Source organism: Cricetulus griseus (assembly GCF_003668045.3).
Source record: "Cricetulus griseus strain 17A/GY chromosome 1 unlocalized genomic scaffold, alternate assembly CriGri-PICRH-1.0 chr1_1, whole genome shotgun sequence".
Lineage (NCBI taxonomy): Eukaryota > Metazoa > Chordata > Mammalia > Rodentia > Cricetidae > Cricetulus > Cricetulus griseus.
Genome location: NW_023276807.1, coordinates 98198740 through 98218389, shown reverse-complemented (window position 1 = coordinate 98218389; position 19650 = coordinate 98198740). Strand labels below are relative to the sequence as shown.

General features: G+C 48.6%; 1 protein-coding gene and 1 pseudogene across 1 annotated transcript in view; one reads left to right on the top strand and one right to left on the bottom strand.

The window, feature by feature from the left end:
- The window catches only part of LOC113832402 (receptor activity-modifying protein 3-like), a 49221-nt gene extending 30067 nt beyond the window's left edge, over positions 1–19154 (top strand). The window contains exons 4-5 of the mRNA XM_035453023.1: positions 17296–17428; positions 18899–19154. Of these exons, the coding sequence (XP_035308914.1) occupies positions 17296–17428; positions 18899–19154 (389 nt within the window). The remainder of the gene's footprint in view (positions 1–17295; positions 17429–18898) is intronic.
- LOC100770353 lies at positions 7200–7663 on the bottom strand (annotated as a pseudogene).
- Positions 19155–19650: the final 496 nt, after the last annotated feature.

The window sequence follows — 19650 nt, the reverse complement described above, 5'->3', positions numbered from 1 at the left end:
TAATGTTATTCCAGCAGGGGACGCCAAATCATCAGCAATGTCTCTGAGGCACTCTCATGCCTAAACTGGGAGAAGAATCTCTGAAATCTCAGTTCATTTGATGGTTCTTGAATATGGGTGTGGTGCGTGGGGTGTGTGTGTGTGTATTTATGCATGATGTGTGTACCTGTATGTGAGTGCTTGTGTGTATCATGTGAACATGTGTGTGTACTGTGTGTATATTGTATGTGTGTGTCTGGGTGCATTATGTGTACATATGTGTGTACTGTATGTGCAATGTGTGTGCGCGCATGTGTGTGTGAGCTGCATGCTCATGTGCCTGTGTGTGTAGATACACAGCAGACGTGTCTAGTTCAGGGAGAGTGCCAGGCAGTTGCTGTGTGTTTCTCTTAGATGGAAATGTAATGCTCTCTGGTCACAATGTCCTCTTAGAGCTGAGTGTGGAGGACGACTTACTTCCTTAAACATTTAAGAGGGAGATAAATTGACTGGGCACAGAGCCCTGAGTTGGGAAGCTGGTTTAAGGGCTGTGAATGATGATGGAGTAAGAGAAGCAAAGAGCACAAGACGCAGACACAGGAGGGCTCAGCCTGAGGGCATAGATGTCCTATGCATATGTGGGAGGAGTGGCCATTCCGGTAGGGTTAGCAGCTGGACTCCTTTGTGGCCTAGTTGTGGGACTGAGAGGCATGCAAGGGGTACAGTAGCCACTGGGGGACCTTCTGTCCAGGATAGTTCCAGGAGCTCCTTGCCCAGTGTTCCAGGGCTGATGTTTAATGTTTCCTCAGAATGATGGCCTCAGCTGACGGCCAGTATCACCATCACTTACAGGGCATCCATCTCACAAACATTCTGACTCTAGGCACCAGTCATGGGGTGTTGCCCCAGGCCCCATGCCTCATTTCTCCAAGCCTGCCGTTCTTCCAGGACAACTCCTCTTCGTCTCTGGTGGGCTCATCACCTCACCTACCCAAAACCCATGGGGGAAACTTGTCCTGCCATGGAGTATGAGGCAGGTTGTGTTAGCATTGTCCAAGCCCTGCACTCAACCATGTCCCTATGGATCTGGACCATCTGCTGAGCTCTCTGCCCTAGGGCTGCCATATACAGCTTGGGTTTTCTTGAAGAAGCCCAAGAAAATGAAGGCTCCAAACTGTTTAGTCTTAGCCTAGGCCTCTCCAGCACTTGCTGCTGCTGAATCTGTGGGGTCACAGCCCTCAGAGATGCCTGATGCAGGCCAGGAGTCAGGATATTGTGGGAGGACAGCGAGAGTCTGTGACAACAACGAATCCCCCTGGCATGTCCCCAGCCTGCTTTTGCACAGTGGCTGCTGTCTTCTAAGAGAGAATTCTTTCTCTCATCTCTGTATCTTATGGTCACAGGATCCATGTGGGTGGACTGCCAAAAGCAGCCTGGCTCTGACTGTCCCTGGCTCATGCTTGTCCTGGGTACCTCACCTGACCCTGCTGGGGGCCCAGAGGTCAGCATGTGGCCATTATGAGAATATGTAGCAGGGTCTGGAGAAGAGGAGCAGGGATGGAGGAGACAGGTCTGTGCAGATGGGATACATGTGTGGTCTAGCTAGGGCATGGGACCTGGAGGGAAGAGCAGGGAGGCCCCTGTACCAGGAAGGCTGAATGGTGGCCGTGGCACCGACTCTCATGGTAACTGTTCCTCACGGACCTGTGCTACATCAGCCTGTAGGTAGCAGAACCCAACTGTGGGAAGACCTTGGGCTGAGAAGGAAGGCAATGGCTCTGTCTTGCAGAAGTGACATAGGGACAGAGGCTCCTGAGGGGACACCAGGGGGGTTGGGCAGTCCTGTGGAGCTGAGGTGTTGTGACTCAGCTGAACAAGGGTTCCTACAGCAGAGCCCCCAAGCACTTCCTGCATAGGCCAAGGAAGCAACACCAGCTGCCCTGAGCCGGTGCCCACAGGTAGCTGGCGAGTGCTCAGCAGGCATCTCTGCAGGCCCACCTGAGCCATGTACTGGTCATTGCGGAGCTATAGGCAAGCTGGTATGGAGTCGTCTCCCTGCTTCAAGTCTCTGGGTTGTGGGACAATCAACCCAAACTTCCTAATAAGTGCAGACTGCTGGGATGTGAGGTGGCATGTGGTTCTGTATTATCCTCTTGGTCCTGATTAGTGCCTGCCCCCCTTTGGCATAGGGGAGGGGCTCACTGACCTTTGGGTGGGGGACCTGGGTGTTGACCCCTTTAGACCTGTCCCTCTTTCCCTCAGGCAGAAGCAGGATGATTGATCAATTTAAAACAATTTTAATTTTAATTAAAGTTTGTTGTTGTATTAAGCCCAGGTGTTCTCGTCTTTCTCTGGCTTTTTCAAATGTTATTTTTGTTTCTTTTTTTGATATAGGTTTTGGCTGTCCTAGAACTCACTCTGTAGACCAGGCTGAACTCACAGACAACCACCTGCCTCTGCCTCACAGGTATTGGGATTAAACACCACTGCCCTGCTTTGAAATGTTAATATTTTTAATTTTAAAGATTTATTTAGTTTACGTGTATGGATGTACACATTGTGCGTGCATCATCACTCTCAGAGGCCAGAGAGAGAACGGGATCCCATGGAGCTGGTTACAGATGACCACCACCTGCTGCTGGGTACCAAACCCAGGTCCTCTGAAAGTGCTCGTAAGCCACTGAGCTATCTCTTCAGTCCTAAATAGTTCAAGTTTTTGTTTTTAATTTCATGTGTTGTCTCCTTGAATCTGTCTGGCTTGGACCAGAATCTTCTCAGTGAAAATTCACTGAAAGTTGTAAATTAGCCTTCTAGGTTAGGAAAGGTCAGCTGGGTTCAGCGATGGTAGCTGCTGCCTAGAGAGGGGAGTGCTTGCTAGGTGGGGAAGCCATCTTCCCAGGTCCCAGCCTTAGCTTGTGGACCAGCATGGGCTTTTTAAGGGATAGGAAGCTCTTTGGAGGCGAAATGGTTCTGTTTGCCTCTGTCCCAGCACTGGCAATCAGGAAGTTGTTGTGCGGCTGACAGCGACAGACGTGATGTTTTGGTGAAGTGACCTGTAGTGAGAGGAACTGAGGCCCTCTCTCTTCTTTCCATTGGACACTTTCAGAAGCCAGGCCCCTGAGGGTCCTGATAAAAGCTCTTCACCAAGTCTCAAACTGCTGCCTCTCCTCAGCATGGCTGGAGAACAAATGCCTCTCTGAGCCCTTGCTTCTGTCTTATTATACTTCCCTAATGTTGGGATTAAAGGTGTGAGCTAGAATTCCCTTTTAGACTGATTCACTCTAGTGTAGATCTAGTGGCTTTGGACTAGAGATCACAGAGATCTGTCTGTCTTTAATCCTGAGTCCTAGGATTAAAGCTTCTGGCTGCTGGGATTAAAGGTGTGTATCACCACTGCCTGATCTCTATAGCTTGAGGCTGAATTTGCTTTTCTGAATTTATGATTTAATAAATCATAAATAAAATATAACTACACAGGGCTCTCAAACTTGTCTCTGCTTAAATTTATGTGCTTCTCTTACAGGGGTCCCAGATGGACACTGGCCTCCTCCCTGCAAGCCTGAACCCCAGGTTTCTCCAAATCCAGCCTCCTATCTTCTACCTGTCCCCTGCCTCCCATCAACCTGTATTGCATCCCATCATTTCTCCAGCTTGCCCCCCCAGTTTGACTCTAAGGTCTGAATCCAGTTCATCCCCAGCCTAAACTGCAGTCTTCTGGTCAGAACCCCTTTCCTAGTCCCGCCACCCCGGACTCGGTTTCCCAGCCCGGCTCCACTCTTTCTTCCTCCGTTCCAGTCCAGACCCCATGCGCCTCACACACATCTGTCCCCATCACCTGCCCCTTCACAGTAAGGCTGAGGAGTCTAGGCTGCGCCTCGATTTCGAGGGAGTCAGGGGCGGGATGGAGGCGTGGCCTAGGATAGGGCTCTCAGGCCCCGCCCCACCCCGCCCCGCCCCGGCCCAAGCCTCCTACCTCTGTGTGTTGCTGCAAGCCCGGAACATCCCAGTTGGCCATGGAGACCCCTGCACGGCTGCACCTTCTCCCCTTGTTACTGCTGCTTTGTGGTAAGGAGGCATCTGGCTTGGGGGTACTTCATTCCCTCAAAAGGACTCTCATCTTCCCGCGTCGAGCCTAGGCTGCGCCTTCTTCTTCTTCTTCTTTTTTTTTTTTTTTAAACCAGAGTTTGGAAAGGACGCACATTGACTCCAGCGCAGCCCGCAGGTTTTGCTGAGGGTCCTCGTGACTCCTCCACTATTAGAGAAACCGAGGGAAAAGGACTTGGGCTGCAAGGGACGCACAAGGTCCCCTGCGGGGCTGGTGCCTAGGGAAGGGGCTCAGGTGAGGTAGTGAGCCTCCCATCCTGCTCTGCGCACACGACACACAGGTGCGGGTGGCTAGAATTCCTAATTCTTTTCCAGAGAGAAAACAGGGCTCAGGGAGAAACATTGCTCTTATAAAATAGAAATGGGATAAATCTCAAGCTTGTTTTGAAAGGGGTGGGAAGGGCGTAAAGTTGGTAGGGAGCTTGATGGGGGAAGGAGGGTGGATATGATCAAAATACATTGTATACATACATACATACATATATATATATATATATATATATAAATTAAAAGAATGAAAATATTAAAAATACTAAAAAAAAATGAAGTATTGTACTGAAGAAATTACCCAAGGATAAATAAGAGGGTGCATTTTGCCAGATGGTGGTGGTATACATCTTTAATCCCAGAACTTGGGAGGCAGAGGCAGGTAGATCTCTGTGAGTTCAAGGCCAGCCTGGTCTACAGAGCGAGTGCCAGGACAGGACAGCCAGGGCTAACAGGGAAATCCCATTTCAAAACAACAACAACAACAACCAAACAAACAAAAAAAGGGTACATGTATGTGTGTATGCTTGTGTGCATGAATGAGTCTGTGCCCCTGAGTGTGCATGATTATGTCTGTGTGTCTTTGGGCATGTGTGTGCATTGTGCCTCTGTAAGGGCTTTGGTGGGAGAGTTTGCCAAGTTCTGGAGCTGCCAAGCAAGCCCAGTGCCTGGCCAGAGCTGGGAGGAAAGCTGTCGGCAGGAGGGTGTGTGGGGTCTGTCCCCCAGGGCTGTGGCCCGTGGGTCCTTTAGGATGTTTTCCTTCCCCTCTGGCTCACCTTCCTTGGCTGTAAGATGAAGCTGGACTTGTTTGCAGTATCTCCCTCAGCGTTGATGACTTGGGATGTGGTCTGGGAGCTGGGACAACGATGGGGCAGACTCAACAATTAGTTCTCTTCCTTTGAAGAGGCCTTTGGGCACAGAGTGGGGCTGTTTCCTGTTCTAGAATGGGTGCCTAGGCTACGGTGGGGTTTTATGTTGAAGGGCTGGGACTATGGCCACTTCCACAAGTCTGTGCTGTTTTGGGATTTCGGCAAGCCTCCGATGCAAGGCTTCTCTGATGGGGATTTGGTGTCTAAGGGAAAGAAGGTCCTGAGTTTATTTCGAAGGAAACTGTGTCTTGTCTGATCACTTCCAGTGTGGAACTGGGAAGTACCATAGCCAGAAGCTGCATGAAATCCTCATTAGTAGTTTTGGTCTCCCAGGGTCACTGCCCCAAAGGGCTTCCTTCCTATCATACTTTGTCCCCACTGTCCTCTTCACCCAGGGGCCAGGCAGGACAGGTTTAGCCTTCTCACACACCTAACTAGTGTGAGTCTGGCCAGACCAAGAGTCCGAGGTAAAGTGTGTAGTGTCACATGCAGTGGGGCCAAGGTGGTGTCTGGGTGCTGCCTACCTTCTGGAAGGGAGGAGCTGAGCTTTCTGGTTCCTAGGAACACTGGCCATCTGTGCTCTGCTGACACTGTGATGTCTGGCACTGCCATTGGGCTGCACAGAGTCGGGGCCTGGTCACCACAGAGAGCAGTATCAGGAGAGCCACCGTTTCCAAACAAGAAAGGCCTGGGCCTATGGGGCTTCCTTGAAATTCGAAAGCACTTTACAGGAAACCTTTGACCAGGGTTCTGGGACGAGGCATTCAGCAGGTGTCCACTTATTGGCTCTTGGCTCACAGTCTCCCTAACTACAGCATGGGAACTGCTGTGGAGTAGTGCTGTGTTGGCTGATTTGACTCAGTTCAGTTCAGGCCAGTCACTCTGTGCTGTGGAGCCAAAATGCTCATGGTAAAGCAGAGGATGTGCCTGGTACGAGTGCTCTCACGGCACCCCGGGATCTGTGTGTGCGCATGTGTGTGTCCATGAATGTGAATGGGATACCACAGTTTTTTCTTTACAATGCCTCTGTTGGCCCTTTCTTTTTAAACTTTATTTTATGTGTGTTGGTGTGAAGGTGTCAGATCCCTTGGAGCTGGAATTACAGACAGTTATGAACTACTATGTAGGTGCTGGGAATTGGACCCAGGTCCTCTGGAAGAGCAGCCATCTCTCCAGCCCTCAGTGCCACAAATTTTACATGAGTTACAGTAATGATGCCCTGCTAGTGTGCCACCTGTCACACTGATCTTGAGCCGAGTAGGCGGCCAGCAGTGCTGGGGACTAAGGTCTTGAAGGAGGTGGTTTGTTCAACACAGCCATAGAATTTTTAGTATTGGAGCTGCCTTGGAGGTCATTTGGCCCACTCCCATCAGAGATAAGGAAACTGAGGTGGAGGGATAGAGAGAGAACTGCCCTGAGCATAGGCACAGGGGACAGAACTGCCCAGAAAATGCAGGGCCCCCTACCCCACTGACCGTGGCCTTTGGGCCCCCGTCTGGCTGTGCTCATTCCATGGAGGATAGAGTACTTGGTTTCCTTTCCAGATGACTGGCAACAAAAGGCCTTTCTCTAGGAAATGCGTCTGCTTGGCTGTTTGTCATCTCTCAGCATCTGGAAGGCACCGAGACAAAAGACGCACAAGCCTAAGTGTTCTTTGGTTCTGAATGGAGCCATCCAGAATGGATTTCTACTTTGATTCAGTTCCCGAGAACTTTACATATCAGCCAGTGGTTTGAGTGGCAGTGACCCACTTTCAGGGCATTCCAGGGGCCGGTGTCCTTGGGTGGGTTGTCGGGTAGTGCTGGAAGCTTTTTTTTTTTTTTTTTCTTCAAATACACAAGGTTTATTAAATTGTCTATCCTTCCTCGGGAGGGACCCCATCTAGCAAGTTGATGCAGCAGTCTCCAGAGGGGGTGAAGTTCCCTGTCTACTGCTAGATTTTTTTTTTTCTCTAAAGTTTATTCAAAACAGTTTTCAAGCTCACTGAGGCTGCTGACCACAACAAAAGCCTCCCCTAAACTGGAATTCCGAGGCTGAGCCAGCTCCAGCCTCAGCTGTTTTGCTGGCAGCAGGGGTCACAGCACTCCTCCTGTAGGTGTCTCTGTCTGCCTCCCCTCTGCCTGCCAGTTTCAAGACTGCTCCGGTTCAGGGTGGCAGGCACCATCTCCAGAGGTAGGTGGAGGTAATCTCAGAGATACTGGATGCCCTCGTTCGTAAGGTACCAATAGAAGTGTCTCCAGGCAAACTGCTCCTTCACGTAGCCTCATGACTTCAGAGACTGCATGGCCTTCATTACATGAAGGTTGGGCACGTTCTTGTCTGTCAGCTCCGGGTGTTTGGGCATGTGGACATCCTTCTTGGCGACCATCACTCCTTCCTTAAAAAGGAGTTCATAGATGGCAATCCGGTTCTTCTTCGGCATCAACATCGCGGCGGCTACAGGGTCCGAGACGGAGGCTGGCTACTGCTGTCCACAGTACACTATCTCCCCGGATGACTTCTTCATCTGTGATACGAAATACCAGAAGCGGAACTTGGCCACCACATGGTTGGGTGCGAAGATGCACATTGGGTATAGTGGTGGTGTGTGGCACTTCCGGGTGGGCAAGCAGCGCCCCACCCTGTGCTACCGAAGCTTGCATGGCGGTCCATCCTTGTTTCGCCACAAAAGGCTTGCTTATTTATTTATTTACTTATGTTTCTTTTCTTTTCTTTTTTTTTTTTTTTTTTTTTTTTTTTTTTTTTTTTTTTTTTTTTTTTTTTTTGAGACAGGGTTTCTCTGTGCAGCCCTGGCTGTCCTGGAACTAGCTCTTGTAGACCAGGCTGGTCTCGAACTCACAGAGATCTGCCTGCTTATGCCTCCCGAGTGCTGGGATTAAAGGCGTGTGCCACCAATGCTTAGGGTGCTGGAAGCTCTTTAAGCTTTATATGCATCAGAGATGGTGACCCACAGGTGCCTGTCTAGGGTGAGTCCAGAGCATTTTCACAGTATTCCTGAGGTGGGGAGTTATGTCTTCAGGTCTGTCTGAGGGTGACATGTTCTCCTCTATGACATTTCACAACTACATGGGACAGGCTCTTGCTGTGCCATGTTCAAAGGAGTTCAGGAACAAACAAGGATTTGGGAACAGGCAAAGATTCTAGAGTTCACAGTAATTTTTTTTTGGGGGGGTATTTGGAAACACAGGGATTTTCAGAAATCTGGGGCACATGGAGATTTTGGGGTGTATGGAGATTCCGGAGTCCTCACCTCATGCATGCAGTTGGCCTGGGTGGGTTTAGTGCGCTCAGCTGTTTTGTTCTATATCATGCGTTTACCCTGAGAGATAGAATTATCTAGAAGGGTTGGGCTTAGAGCCCTTAGCCTTTGTTTTCATGAGGAGCTCATTATAGTGGTCCTCACTTAAATCAGGGAGGAATATCTTTGCTGTGCCTTCACAAGGTTTTATGGGATGGCGAATCTTGGTTGTCAACTTGACAGACCTGGAAAGAAGGAACTCAACTGAGGAACTGCTTCCATCAGATGGGCTTGTGGGCACATCTGTGGGGCATTTTCTTGATTTCTAATTGATGTAGGAGCAGTGCCACGCTTAGGCAGGTAGGCCTGGGTTGTACTAAAGAGGTAGTTTAGCAGGCCGAGGAAGCTAGCCATTCCATTGGCAGCTTTCCTCCATGGTTTCTGCCCCCAGGTTCCTTCCTGTCCAGGCTTCCCTTGATGACGAACCTGTGAGCCAATGCAAACCATCCCCTCCTCTATGTTGGTTTTGCACAGTGTCTATCACAGCAAAAGATAAGCAAACATGGACACGTTGTGGTAATTGTTTCTTTTAAGCATTTCAGCACCCAAAGTGCTAAAGGAGAACTTGGCACCAGCACCCTTAGACACACAGAACACACACAAGTGAAGGGGAATCATTCTGCAGCCTCAGGGCCCCAGAGGGGTGACTTGTGGTTGGGAGCAGTTGGAGGCAGTAAGAGCAGAGACAAATAGGAAGCTGGGTCCCAGTGCTATCAAGTCTTTTTAAAATTTAAATTAGAAACAATCTTATTTTATTTGTCAATCCCAGTTCCCTCTCCTTCCCATCCTCCCCTGTCCCCCACCAACCCCCATCCCATCCCTCTTCTGCTTCATAGAAAGGGTGAGGCCTTCCACGGGGGATGATCAAAGTCTATCACATCATTTGGGGCAGGGCCTAGGCCCTCCCCCATGTATCTAGGCTGAGAGCATATCCCTCTATGGAGAATGGGCTCCCAAAGTCCATTCGTACACTAGGGATAAATACTGTTCTACTACCAGAGGCCTCATAGACTGCTTTTTTTGTAAGATTTATTTATTATGTACACAGTGCCTGCCTGCATGTATATTTTCAGGCCACGTCTCATTATAGCTCATTATAGATGGTTGTGAGCCACTATGTGGTTGCTGGGAATTGAACTTAGGGCCTCTGGAATAGCAGTCAGTGCTCTTAACCTCTGAGCCATCTCTCCCAGCCCCAGAGACATCAAGTCTTTTTTTTTTTTTTTTTTTTTTTTTTTTTTCCTTTAAGACAGGGGTTTTCTGTGTAGCTTTGTAGACTAGGCTTGCCTTGAACTCACAAGAGATCCTCCTGCCTCTGCCTCCAGAGTGCTGGGATTAAAGGCGTGAGCCACCACAACCGAGTGACATCAAGTCTTAAAGGAGATTTTGTAAGCTGACATCTGTGAAAACATCAGAATTTTCCAAAATCTCCTTGATTTTTTTCCTCTCAAATCTATTTCTGAGACCAGAGTGATGGCTCAGCAGTTAAAAGTTAGGAGCACTTCCTGCTTCTCTACAAGACCCAAATTTCATTTCCAGCACCCATATTGAGACAGCTCACAACCCCTGGAGTTCCAGCCTCAGAGGATCTGAGACATGCTTTTGGCCTCTGAGGGTACAAGCACATACACACACACACACACACACACACACACACACACACACACACACACACGAATAAAATAAAATCTTTATGAAAATCTATTTCTTGTTTAAATTATTAAGAGGAAAAGCACCAGATTTTCTTAACCATAATTGTGGATTCGTTATTTTTGCCTTGTCCCTCTTTCCAGCTTTAATGTGTCTGTTAGTAAGCTGAAAATGCTTCAGATTATTGGATCCACTTGTTGGCTTGAGCCCTTTATTGTTGTCTTAGCTAGGTTTCTATGGCTGCAATAAAACACTGTGACAAAAAGCTCTTGGGAGGGAAAGGTTTGTATGGCTTCCTTGTGTCTGTCACAGCCCATCATGAAGGGAAGTCAGGACAGGAACCTGGAGGCAGGAACTGAGGCAGAGACCATAGAGGGATGCTGCTTACTGGCTTGCTGTCTTGCTCAGTTTGCTATCTTGTATAACCCAGGACCGCTTCCTGCCCAGAGGTTATGGTGATGTCACCCACAGCCGGCTGAGCCCTCCTGGCAGATTTGCCTGCACACCACTCTAATGGAGGTATTTTCTCAGTTGTGTTTTCCTCTTCCCAGATGACCTTGGCTTGTGTCAAGTAACAAAAAACAAAACAACAACAAAAAACAACCAGGATACTTGTTAAAGGTCCTCTTTATCTCTGGAAATACATTTTGTTACAATGTATACCTTATCCAATAGGACTCTGGACCTGGAATTAGAGGGTTGTGAGCGACTGTGTAGGCCCTGGGACCTCTGGAAGAGCAGAGAACTAAGCCATCTCTCCAGCCTTCTGCTTTGTCTTTCTGAGTCATGGTCTCTTATTGAAACCAGAAATAACCATTTGCTAGACTGGTTGGCCAGCTATGTCCAGAAATTCCCCAGCTGTAGTGCTAGGGTTACAGGTGCACAATACCATGCCAAGCTTTTTTATTTTATTTTATTTTTTAAGATAGGATGTCTCTACATAACTCTGGCAGTCCTAGAACTCACCATGTAGACCAGACTGGCCTTGAACTCAGAGATACAACTGTCTTTGTCTCCCAAGTCCTGGGATTACAGGCATGTGCCACTCCACCTGGCTTCCCATGCCAGACTTTTATGTGGATGCTGAGGACCCAAACTCAGGTCCTCATGTTTGCATGCCAGATACTCTACCAGCTGAACCATCTTACATTTCTTTGTTTTTTTTCTCTTCCTTTTCAGTGTGTGTGTGTGTGTGTGTGTGTGTGTGTGTGTGTGTGTGTGTGTGTGTACGCCCCTTCATGTGCACAGGAACATATATGGGAGCCAGAGGTTAATATGGGCTGTCTTCCTTGATTGCTTCTCTGCCTTACTTTTGAGAAAGGATATCTCTTTGAACCAATTAGTGAGACTGACTAGCTGGCTAGGCTGAGGGATCTTATTGTGTTCACTTCCTGAACTCTGGGGGCAGAGGCACACACCACTGTGATGTTTTGCTTTTTATTTTATTTTTTTAAAAGATTTATCTTGTATGTATGTGTATGTATGTGCAGGTGTATGAAGAAGGCATTGCAATGGAAGGAGCTGGAGTTGCAGGCAGTTGTGAGCTGCCTGATGTAGGTGCTGAGAACTGAACTCAGGCCCTCTGCAAGAGCAGCATGTGCTTCTAACTGTTGAGCCATCTCTCCAGCCACCAGCTCTTTTTTTTTTTTTTATTTAAGTTGGTGCTGAGGGTCTGAGGATCTGAATGGGTCTTGGTGCAGATTCCATAAGCACATCATTGAGCCATCTTTCCAAGCTGGTTTTGGCTGGCCTTATACGCTCTATGCAGCTGAAGATGATGACTTTGAGCCCCAGTCTTCCTGTCTCTGCTTTCCAAGTGCTGAGATTACAGCTGTCTTCCACCACACCCAATTGCCACTTTGTTGAACTTGAAGGTCAGTTTATCAGTTACCACAAGGGACTTGTGTGATCTCTGTTGTAATTGCATTGGGTCCATAGAGAATTTTAGATAACTGAATTAGTCAGGGTTCTCAAGAGGAACGAATTGTATGAATATATATTAAGTTGGTTGAATATATATTAAAGGGGAGATTTATTAGATTGGCTTATAGGATAAGGTCTGGGCAGTCCAACAGTTGATGCTGGAGATGCTGAGAACTGAGCAGCTCCTCAGTCTGTGAGGTTAGACACTCAGCGCTCCCAGTCTGGCACTGTATGATCCCGGGAGAGCCATTGGTTTTCATGTTAGAAGTCTGAAGAACCTGAGTTCTGATGATGTCAGTGACAGTGGCGGCAATAGAGCAGTGGGAGGCAAAGGCAAGCGGCAAAAAGCAGACCGTTCCTTTCCTAGGATTTTTTCCCGTCTGATCCTCCACCAGAAGGTGCCACCCACATGTAAAGTGGGTGTTCTTATTTCAGTTAACATGGAAAGAAAATCCATCCCAAGTATGCCCAGAGGCTTTTCTCAGGGATGGGTCTAGATCTTGTCAAGTTGAAATCAGTAGTAGCCATGACAGTAGTTGACATCTTGATTGGTTTTGAGCCTAGGCTTTACCAGCTGAACCATCTTTCTAGCCCAGGATTAACATCTTGAGAATATTAAATATTCCAATTGATGAACATGGGTTATCTTTCCATTTATATAGATCCTAAGTTTTATAATTTTCAGAGTACAGGTTTTGGCCTTGATTAGTAAGTAAGTTGAGTGCCAAGAATTTAATTCTTTTTGACTATATTATTATCAAAATTATTTCCTTTATTTTTAGATTTTTATTAATACCTTTAAGAGGTCTGTTATTATTTTTATGTATCTGAGTGTTTTGCCTGTATGTGTATGTGTGTACCACATGTGGGTAATGATACCCAGAGAGGCCAGAAGAGGATGCTGGATCTCCTGGAACTGGAGTTAAAGATGGTTGTGAGCCACCAGGCGGGTGCTGGGAACCAAACCTGGATCCTCTGCAAGAGCAGCCAGTGCTCTTAACTGCTGAGCTGTCTCTCCAGCCCAGCCTGTTGTGTTGGTTTATCCCGTTTCTTTTCAGAGCTGGTGGAGTCATTTCATTTCCTTTGGAGCTTTCTGTGTAGAAGACCATGACATTTGTGAGTACAGATACTTTCCCATCTTCCTTTCCAATCCGAGTCTTTTCTTTCTTTCTTTCTTTCTTTCTTTCTTTCTTTCTTTCTTTCTTTCTTTCTTTCTTTCTTGCCCACTGCTCTGGGTTGGATTTCCAGTTCTGTGTTGAATAGAAGCGCTAAAAACAGACATCCTTGTCTTGCACTTGTCTCAGGAGAAAATGTCTCAGCCTTTTACCACTGAGTGTGGTATTAATGCTGAGATTTTCCTGTATGGCCTTTAATGTCTTATGAGTGTTCTCTCCTGCAGGTTTTTTTTTTTTTAATTGCAAAAGGCCATTTTATTTTTTCAAATGCTTTTTCTGAGTCATGTGGTCCTCTCGTGCTCCCTTCTGCCAGTGTGGCCCACTGTGTTGATTTCTGTATGTTGAGCCATTTTTGCATTTCTAGGAAATTTCCTTTAGCCGTGATGTGCATTCATTTTTGGGTGTTGCTGAACTTGCATAGCTAATGTTTACCTAAGGTTTTTGCTCTGTATTCCTAAGAGGTATTGCTTTCTTCCTAGGAATGACTTTGGCTTTTGCTGTCAAGGTAAAACTGGCCTCTCAGAATGAGTAAGGAAGTAGAGAAGTCAGGATTTTCTGTTCTATTACCTGAAGAGTTTGTGGATGATTTCTGTTAATTCTGTAAATACTGTAGACTTTGTCAGTTCAGCCTTCTGGGCCTGGGTTATTTTTACAGAAGGTTTTAGTCACTCAGTCTGCCCCATTATCCACTGCGGTTCTTTTCAGAGTTCCCATTTCTTCTGGAGTGAATTTCAGTAGTTCATATCTTTAATAGTGTCCTACAGCTGTCACTAGGAATCATAAACCAAGTGACTGGAAGCAATGGAGGTTTCTGTTAATTCTGTAACTCAGTGGGGACATGCTCTTTCATTGCCCTGTCTGGCTTCTGATGGCCCCAAGCAGTCCTTGCTCTGTGGTGGCATTATGCTGATCTTTGCCTTCGTATGACCCACCTCTCAGAGTGATTTCACATCGCTTTCCATGTGTTTGTCACTGTGTCCCAGGGTTGCTTTTCTTTCTGTGTGAGTACTGTTCATATGGACTAGGGCCCACCCAAATGGACTCATTGTAAGTTGAACACTTCCGCAAAGATCCTATTTTCCAAATAAGCCACATTCTGAGGTGCTTAGAGCCAAGACTTCATCATACCTGTGCCTTCCCCCAGGGGTCACAATTTAACCCACAACACTGTCTTACTCGGGGTCTTTTCATTCTGTCTCTTATCACATGGATGCCCACAGTATTTGCTTATGATCATTTTTGTATTAGAAGGTGGGTGTACCTTGCAATGATGTACCAATGCCCCTTCTTTCATCATCTTTCTTCCTTTCTCAGTATCCAGCACAGTTCTCCACACTGGCTAAACTTATGAGTGAGAGTCCTGGAGAGATGGTTCAGTAGTTAAGAGCACTGGCTGCTCTTTCAGAGGTTCTTGGTTCAGTTCCCAGCACCCACATGGTGGTTCACAATCTGTACCTTCAGTTCCAGAAGTTCTGATACTTTTTTTCTGGTCTTTGTGGGTACAGAGACAACACATGCAGGCAAAACACCCACTCACAAAAAATAAAAATAAATCATATGTATTTTTAAACTTCCGGGTGAAGTGCTTTGCAGTGACAGTAGACCCTCATCTTTATGTGCAGATTTAGCACCAGGGGCCAGACAGGGTCCTGTGCTGCAGTTGGATATGGGACACCAAGTGTGTGGCTGTTCTGTGTCCAAGAGGACACAGGGACTCAGACAGGGACCAGACCCTGGCTGTGACATTCTGAGTTCTCAGATGATCCAGTTCTGCAGTGGGCAGGTGGACAGGTGGGTGTGTGGGCAAAGGTGCAAGAAACCAGTGGAGGGGGCAGGAGGCCATGGCTTGCTGCTGTGGGAGAGGTGAGACACTGACACCTGTGTCCAGGGGCTGTCCTGGGAGAATGTGGTCACCCTCTGTCCCACCGTTTCTCACATGCAGAGCCAGGCTTGTGAGCCCTTTCCTTTTATCATCACAGTTTCCTGGGGGGCTTCAGAATGCTCAGAGTCAGAAAGAGAGGCACACATATGCAAATACTAGCTCCTGACTGTCCTACACCTCTGGTGATGAGCCCTGGTGACACCCAGTGTTGTCAGACTTGGTGCTTAGGTCTAGTTTTGGACATGTTGGGAAGCCCTCTATGTCCTGTTCTCTGGCTTCCAGGCATTGGTCTCTCGTGTTCCCCATGGGTGCAGAGGAAGGCAGCTTTGCTTTCTGTAGGTGTGTGGTCCCTTTCCCAGGTGAATGCCAAGGCCACCCGAGGGCCTCTGCAAATTCTAACCTCATTCACTCTTGTCACTTACCTGTCCCTAGAAGAATATTGTGTGGTGGTAGGGCCACCCACAAGGTGAGCTGTAGAGCCCACCCTGAGCCAGATCACCAGGCTTCCTGCCATAGGTGGGGCAGGATAAACCTTGGGCTCTTGTCTGTAAACCTGGGGCCTCATGGGGCTTCTCTCTGGGAGGATTCAGAGGACTGTGGCTTCCCTTCTGAAATCTGGTGGGCCACCAGAAAATGCTTAGGTCTGGACCCTCTGTTTCCTTTAGGTGGTTTAATTAGCAGCCCTCAGTGCCCAGTGTGCGCTGTATGTGGGAGAATGTGGGACCCTGACAGGCTTGGCTGGCCTCTCAGAGCATACCATGCATCTATTACTTCCACAAGATTTTGCCAAATGAGGGAAATAATTGAGCATTTGCCACCATCTGCAATAAAACTTAAACATGGCTGCTGTGGGCACAGCTCGAGAGCCTGTAGACATTTAACATGTTTACAAACTGAGGCTGAGCTGATAATGGGTATAGCCAAACCTTCCAAACAAAACCTTCTCTCTTGCCTCCTCCAGCCCTTCACTGGCTTCTAGGGCACAGAGCTGGGTCCATCCATACCCCAGGATGTAGACAGCAGGGTTGTCAGGGTTGTCTATTCAGAACATCACAGAGAGAGAGAGAGAGAGAGAGAGAGAGAGAGAGAGAGAGACTCACAGACACACACCACACACACACACATACATACACATACCACATAGACACACACACAGACATAGACTTACAGACAAGCCACATGCAGACCCACAGACACACACCACACAGACACACACACCCCACACATGGACACACACACATACACACATCACACAGCCACAAATACAGACACATCCCACACAGACACACAGATATACATACACACCACACACACAGACCCCCCACAGTATACACCCCACACAGATACATACACACCCTACACAGACACACAAATATATAAACACACACACACACACACACACACACACACACACACACACACACACAGAGTAGGGCTGTAAACTCCCAGACACACCCCACTCTGTTCAGGACACAGCAGGGTTGTACACATCAGTATACAGGGATCTGTACACCCACCCACCAAGCCACACAGAGCTGTGTTTCCCTTGGTTATATGATGGGAACAAAATAGGGGGTAGGTAAAGGAAGTTTAGAAGCAGTGTAGTTATGCCACCTGGAAATAGGATTGCCATGGTATGGAGTGAGTTCTGGAGAACAAGATGGCGTTGCTTGGTGGGAAGTAAGACATTTCTGGTTCCTATTGGGACCGTGCATATAGAATGAAGGTGTGAGGTAGAGGGGATGGTATGGTGAAATCCTGGGGTGACAAGCAGTATTAGACCTGAGAATTTCATGACTCTCTCATTGCTGGGAGCATGAGTCCCCATGGGGCCTCTGTCTCAGGAGTCGCAGAACCAGAGCAGGTTATGATAGGACTGGTAGGTCCATACCAGCTCAGAGCCTTTCTCAGGACTGTTGCAGGCACCCTGGGCCACTGAGCTGGAGTTGGAGGCTCTTGGATATGCTTAGGACCTCTGCTCACTCCCAAGGACTCTGGCCTAGGGCTTCTCTATGGCTCCCTCCTTGTTACACTGCTGTGGTCAAGTGGAGACTTGCTTGTTTTACCCCAGGGTCAGGATTGAGGGTCAGCAGGAGGGGCTGTGCTTATCAGAGTTCCCTAGACATCCCCCACTTTTGTCCTCTCTAGGTGAGTGTGCCCAAGTGTGCGGCTGCAATGAGACAGGAATGCTGGAGAGGTTGCCCCGCTGTGGGAAAGCCTTCGCCGACATGATGCAGAAGGTGGATGTCTGGAAGTGGTGCAACCTATCCGAGTTCATCGTGTGAGTTCCCTGTTGGTCGTGGGACCCAGTCATTGGGCTGCTGGCACTCTGCAGGGGCTTCTGGGGTTTGCCTGGCTTAGTCACATGGAGCTGTGAGGCCAATTGTGGGTGGTATTTCTGGGCAGTTTAGTGGGAAGGCCTTGGAAAAATGGAGGCCATAGCATGTGATTCTCAACACAAATACAGATGAGGGGGCCTTTTGAGGCAAAAGGTTTTTCTGGGGGTGTTTGTGACTCCCTGTCCTAAATGCCCTGAGAGTGAAGCCTAGTGGAGCCTTTGAGTCTGGACAGGATTCCAGGCCTCTTTGTTTGTGATTCTTCCTTGTAAAGGTTACCTTGGAGGCCACAGGTATGTGGTTTGGGCTTTGAGAAGCAGCCTAGTGTGAGTCAGGAATCTGGTTGAATGAGTAGGCTCCAGGACTCTGCCTAGGAGGAGTAGACACAGAGGATTTGGACCCTATAGTCCACCCCCCTTTTCATCCTTATTCTGATGTTTCTGGCAATTCAGATTGCAATGACATTTTTGAAGCAGCCTTTTGGAAGCTCCTTCCTGTTAATGGGAAAGCCCCCACTGCTTCCTGGAACAGAACAGGAAGGAGGAGGTGGGCCCCTGCCCTGACCTCATGGGAAGCAGGGCCAGGATCCTCTTTCTCCTGTGTTTGTCCTTCATCTGAACAGGCCTGGGAAAGTGCTGTCCTGGGGAGAGATGCTGGCTTTGGGCAGACATCCATCCTCTCAGTTTCCTCCAGAACTCCTTAGCTGACCTTGGCTTCGAAGACCCCAATAGCAGGGATGTCACCACCTCCAGAGGCTGCCTACTGCATCCTAGACTAGGGTCCACTTGGCAATCTTTTACATACACCAGGCTGAACTTTGGTTCCTGGTAGTGGCAGCCCCTGGGAAGCCTACAGAACCAGTGAAAGTCTGGTTAGATGAGGCCCGTTCTCTGGGGCCTTTCCCACATTTGCTCATATGAGCAGTTCCCTTGCATACTGTAAGAGGGGCAGAGGAGCAACTTTACAGTAGCAGACAGGCCGAGGCTGGGCCTCATAGGTCTACCTGGCATGTGAGCATGGATTGATTTGGTTGGGAGGAAGCTGGCCCTGGCCTTAGACCTTCAGGATGCTCTGATGGTGAGGGCCTTACAAGTCCTGTGGCTGTGGGCCTGGGCTCCACATCTTTTGGGGACACCTGTGTAGTGTTGGGGAGGTTGGTTGCTGAACAGACATCATGGGCCCTGGGAGCTTACAGCTTCAGGGGATCAGATAATGATCACAGATGTAGGAAAATGACATGGAGAAAAGGCCACAGGTACAGATGACCCAGTTGGAAGTGACTTCTAAGGCCACAGTTTTGGTAGGTGGCCAAGTGGGACTGAGCAGGGACCATTCCCTACTTGTCTGTCGGGTCCTGGGCAGGGCAGGTGTGAGGGGTATTGGGAAAGTTATAGTCTTACCTTCTGCCTCTGCAGGTACTACGAGAGCTTCACTAACTGCACGGAAGTGGAGACCAACATCATGGGCTGCTACTGGCCCAACCCGCTGGCTCAGAGCTTCATTACTGGCATCCACAGGCAGTTCTTTTCCAACTGCACCGTGGACAGGGCCCACTGGGAAGATCCCCCTGATGAAGTGCTCATCCCTCTGATCGCAGTGCCTGTTGTGCTGACCGTGGCCATGGCTGGCCTGGTGGTGTGGCGCAGCAAGCGCACGGACCAGCTGCTGTGAGGGTCTGCCAGATGGAAGGCCGTACCTGGCAAACTGGAAGAGCATTGCCCAGAGCTCTGAGAGCTGGTAGACACTGTTTGGTCTGCTTTGGCCACACCCTACCTGGTCATGGCAGAATCCCCCTGCCCAGGCTGATGTGGATCTTGCTGTCTCGACAGCTGCCTGATAGAGCTCAGGCTGACCATACAAGTGGGCTAGTGGAAGAAAGTGACAAAGCTCAAGTTTGTGTACCAGATATGGAAGTCATCTGTTGCTGGGCCCCACAGCCCCAGGCCAGGATCCCTAGTCTCTAGCCATTTCTTGGCAGAATCTTGTTCAGCCTTGACCCCAGCCAAGGTCCTGACCCATTTCTAGTCCTGACCCTGAACCCTGCTACACTTGGGTAGAGAGGGCAGGCAAGGTCATCTGTAAGATATGGAGCCCTGGGCCCTTCTAATTGGGAGATTGAGTGCATCTTCTGTTGGACATGAAGGCCAGCCTGGGGACTGGGGAATGG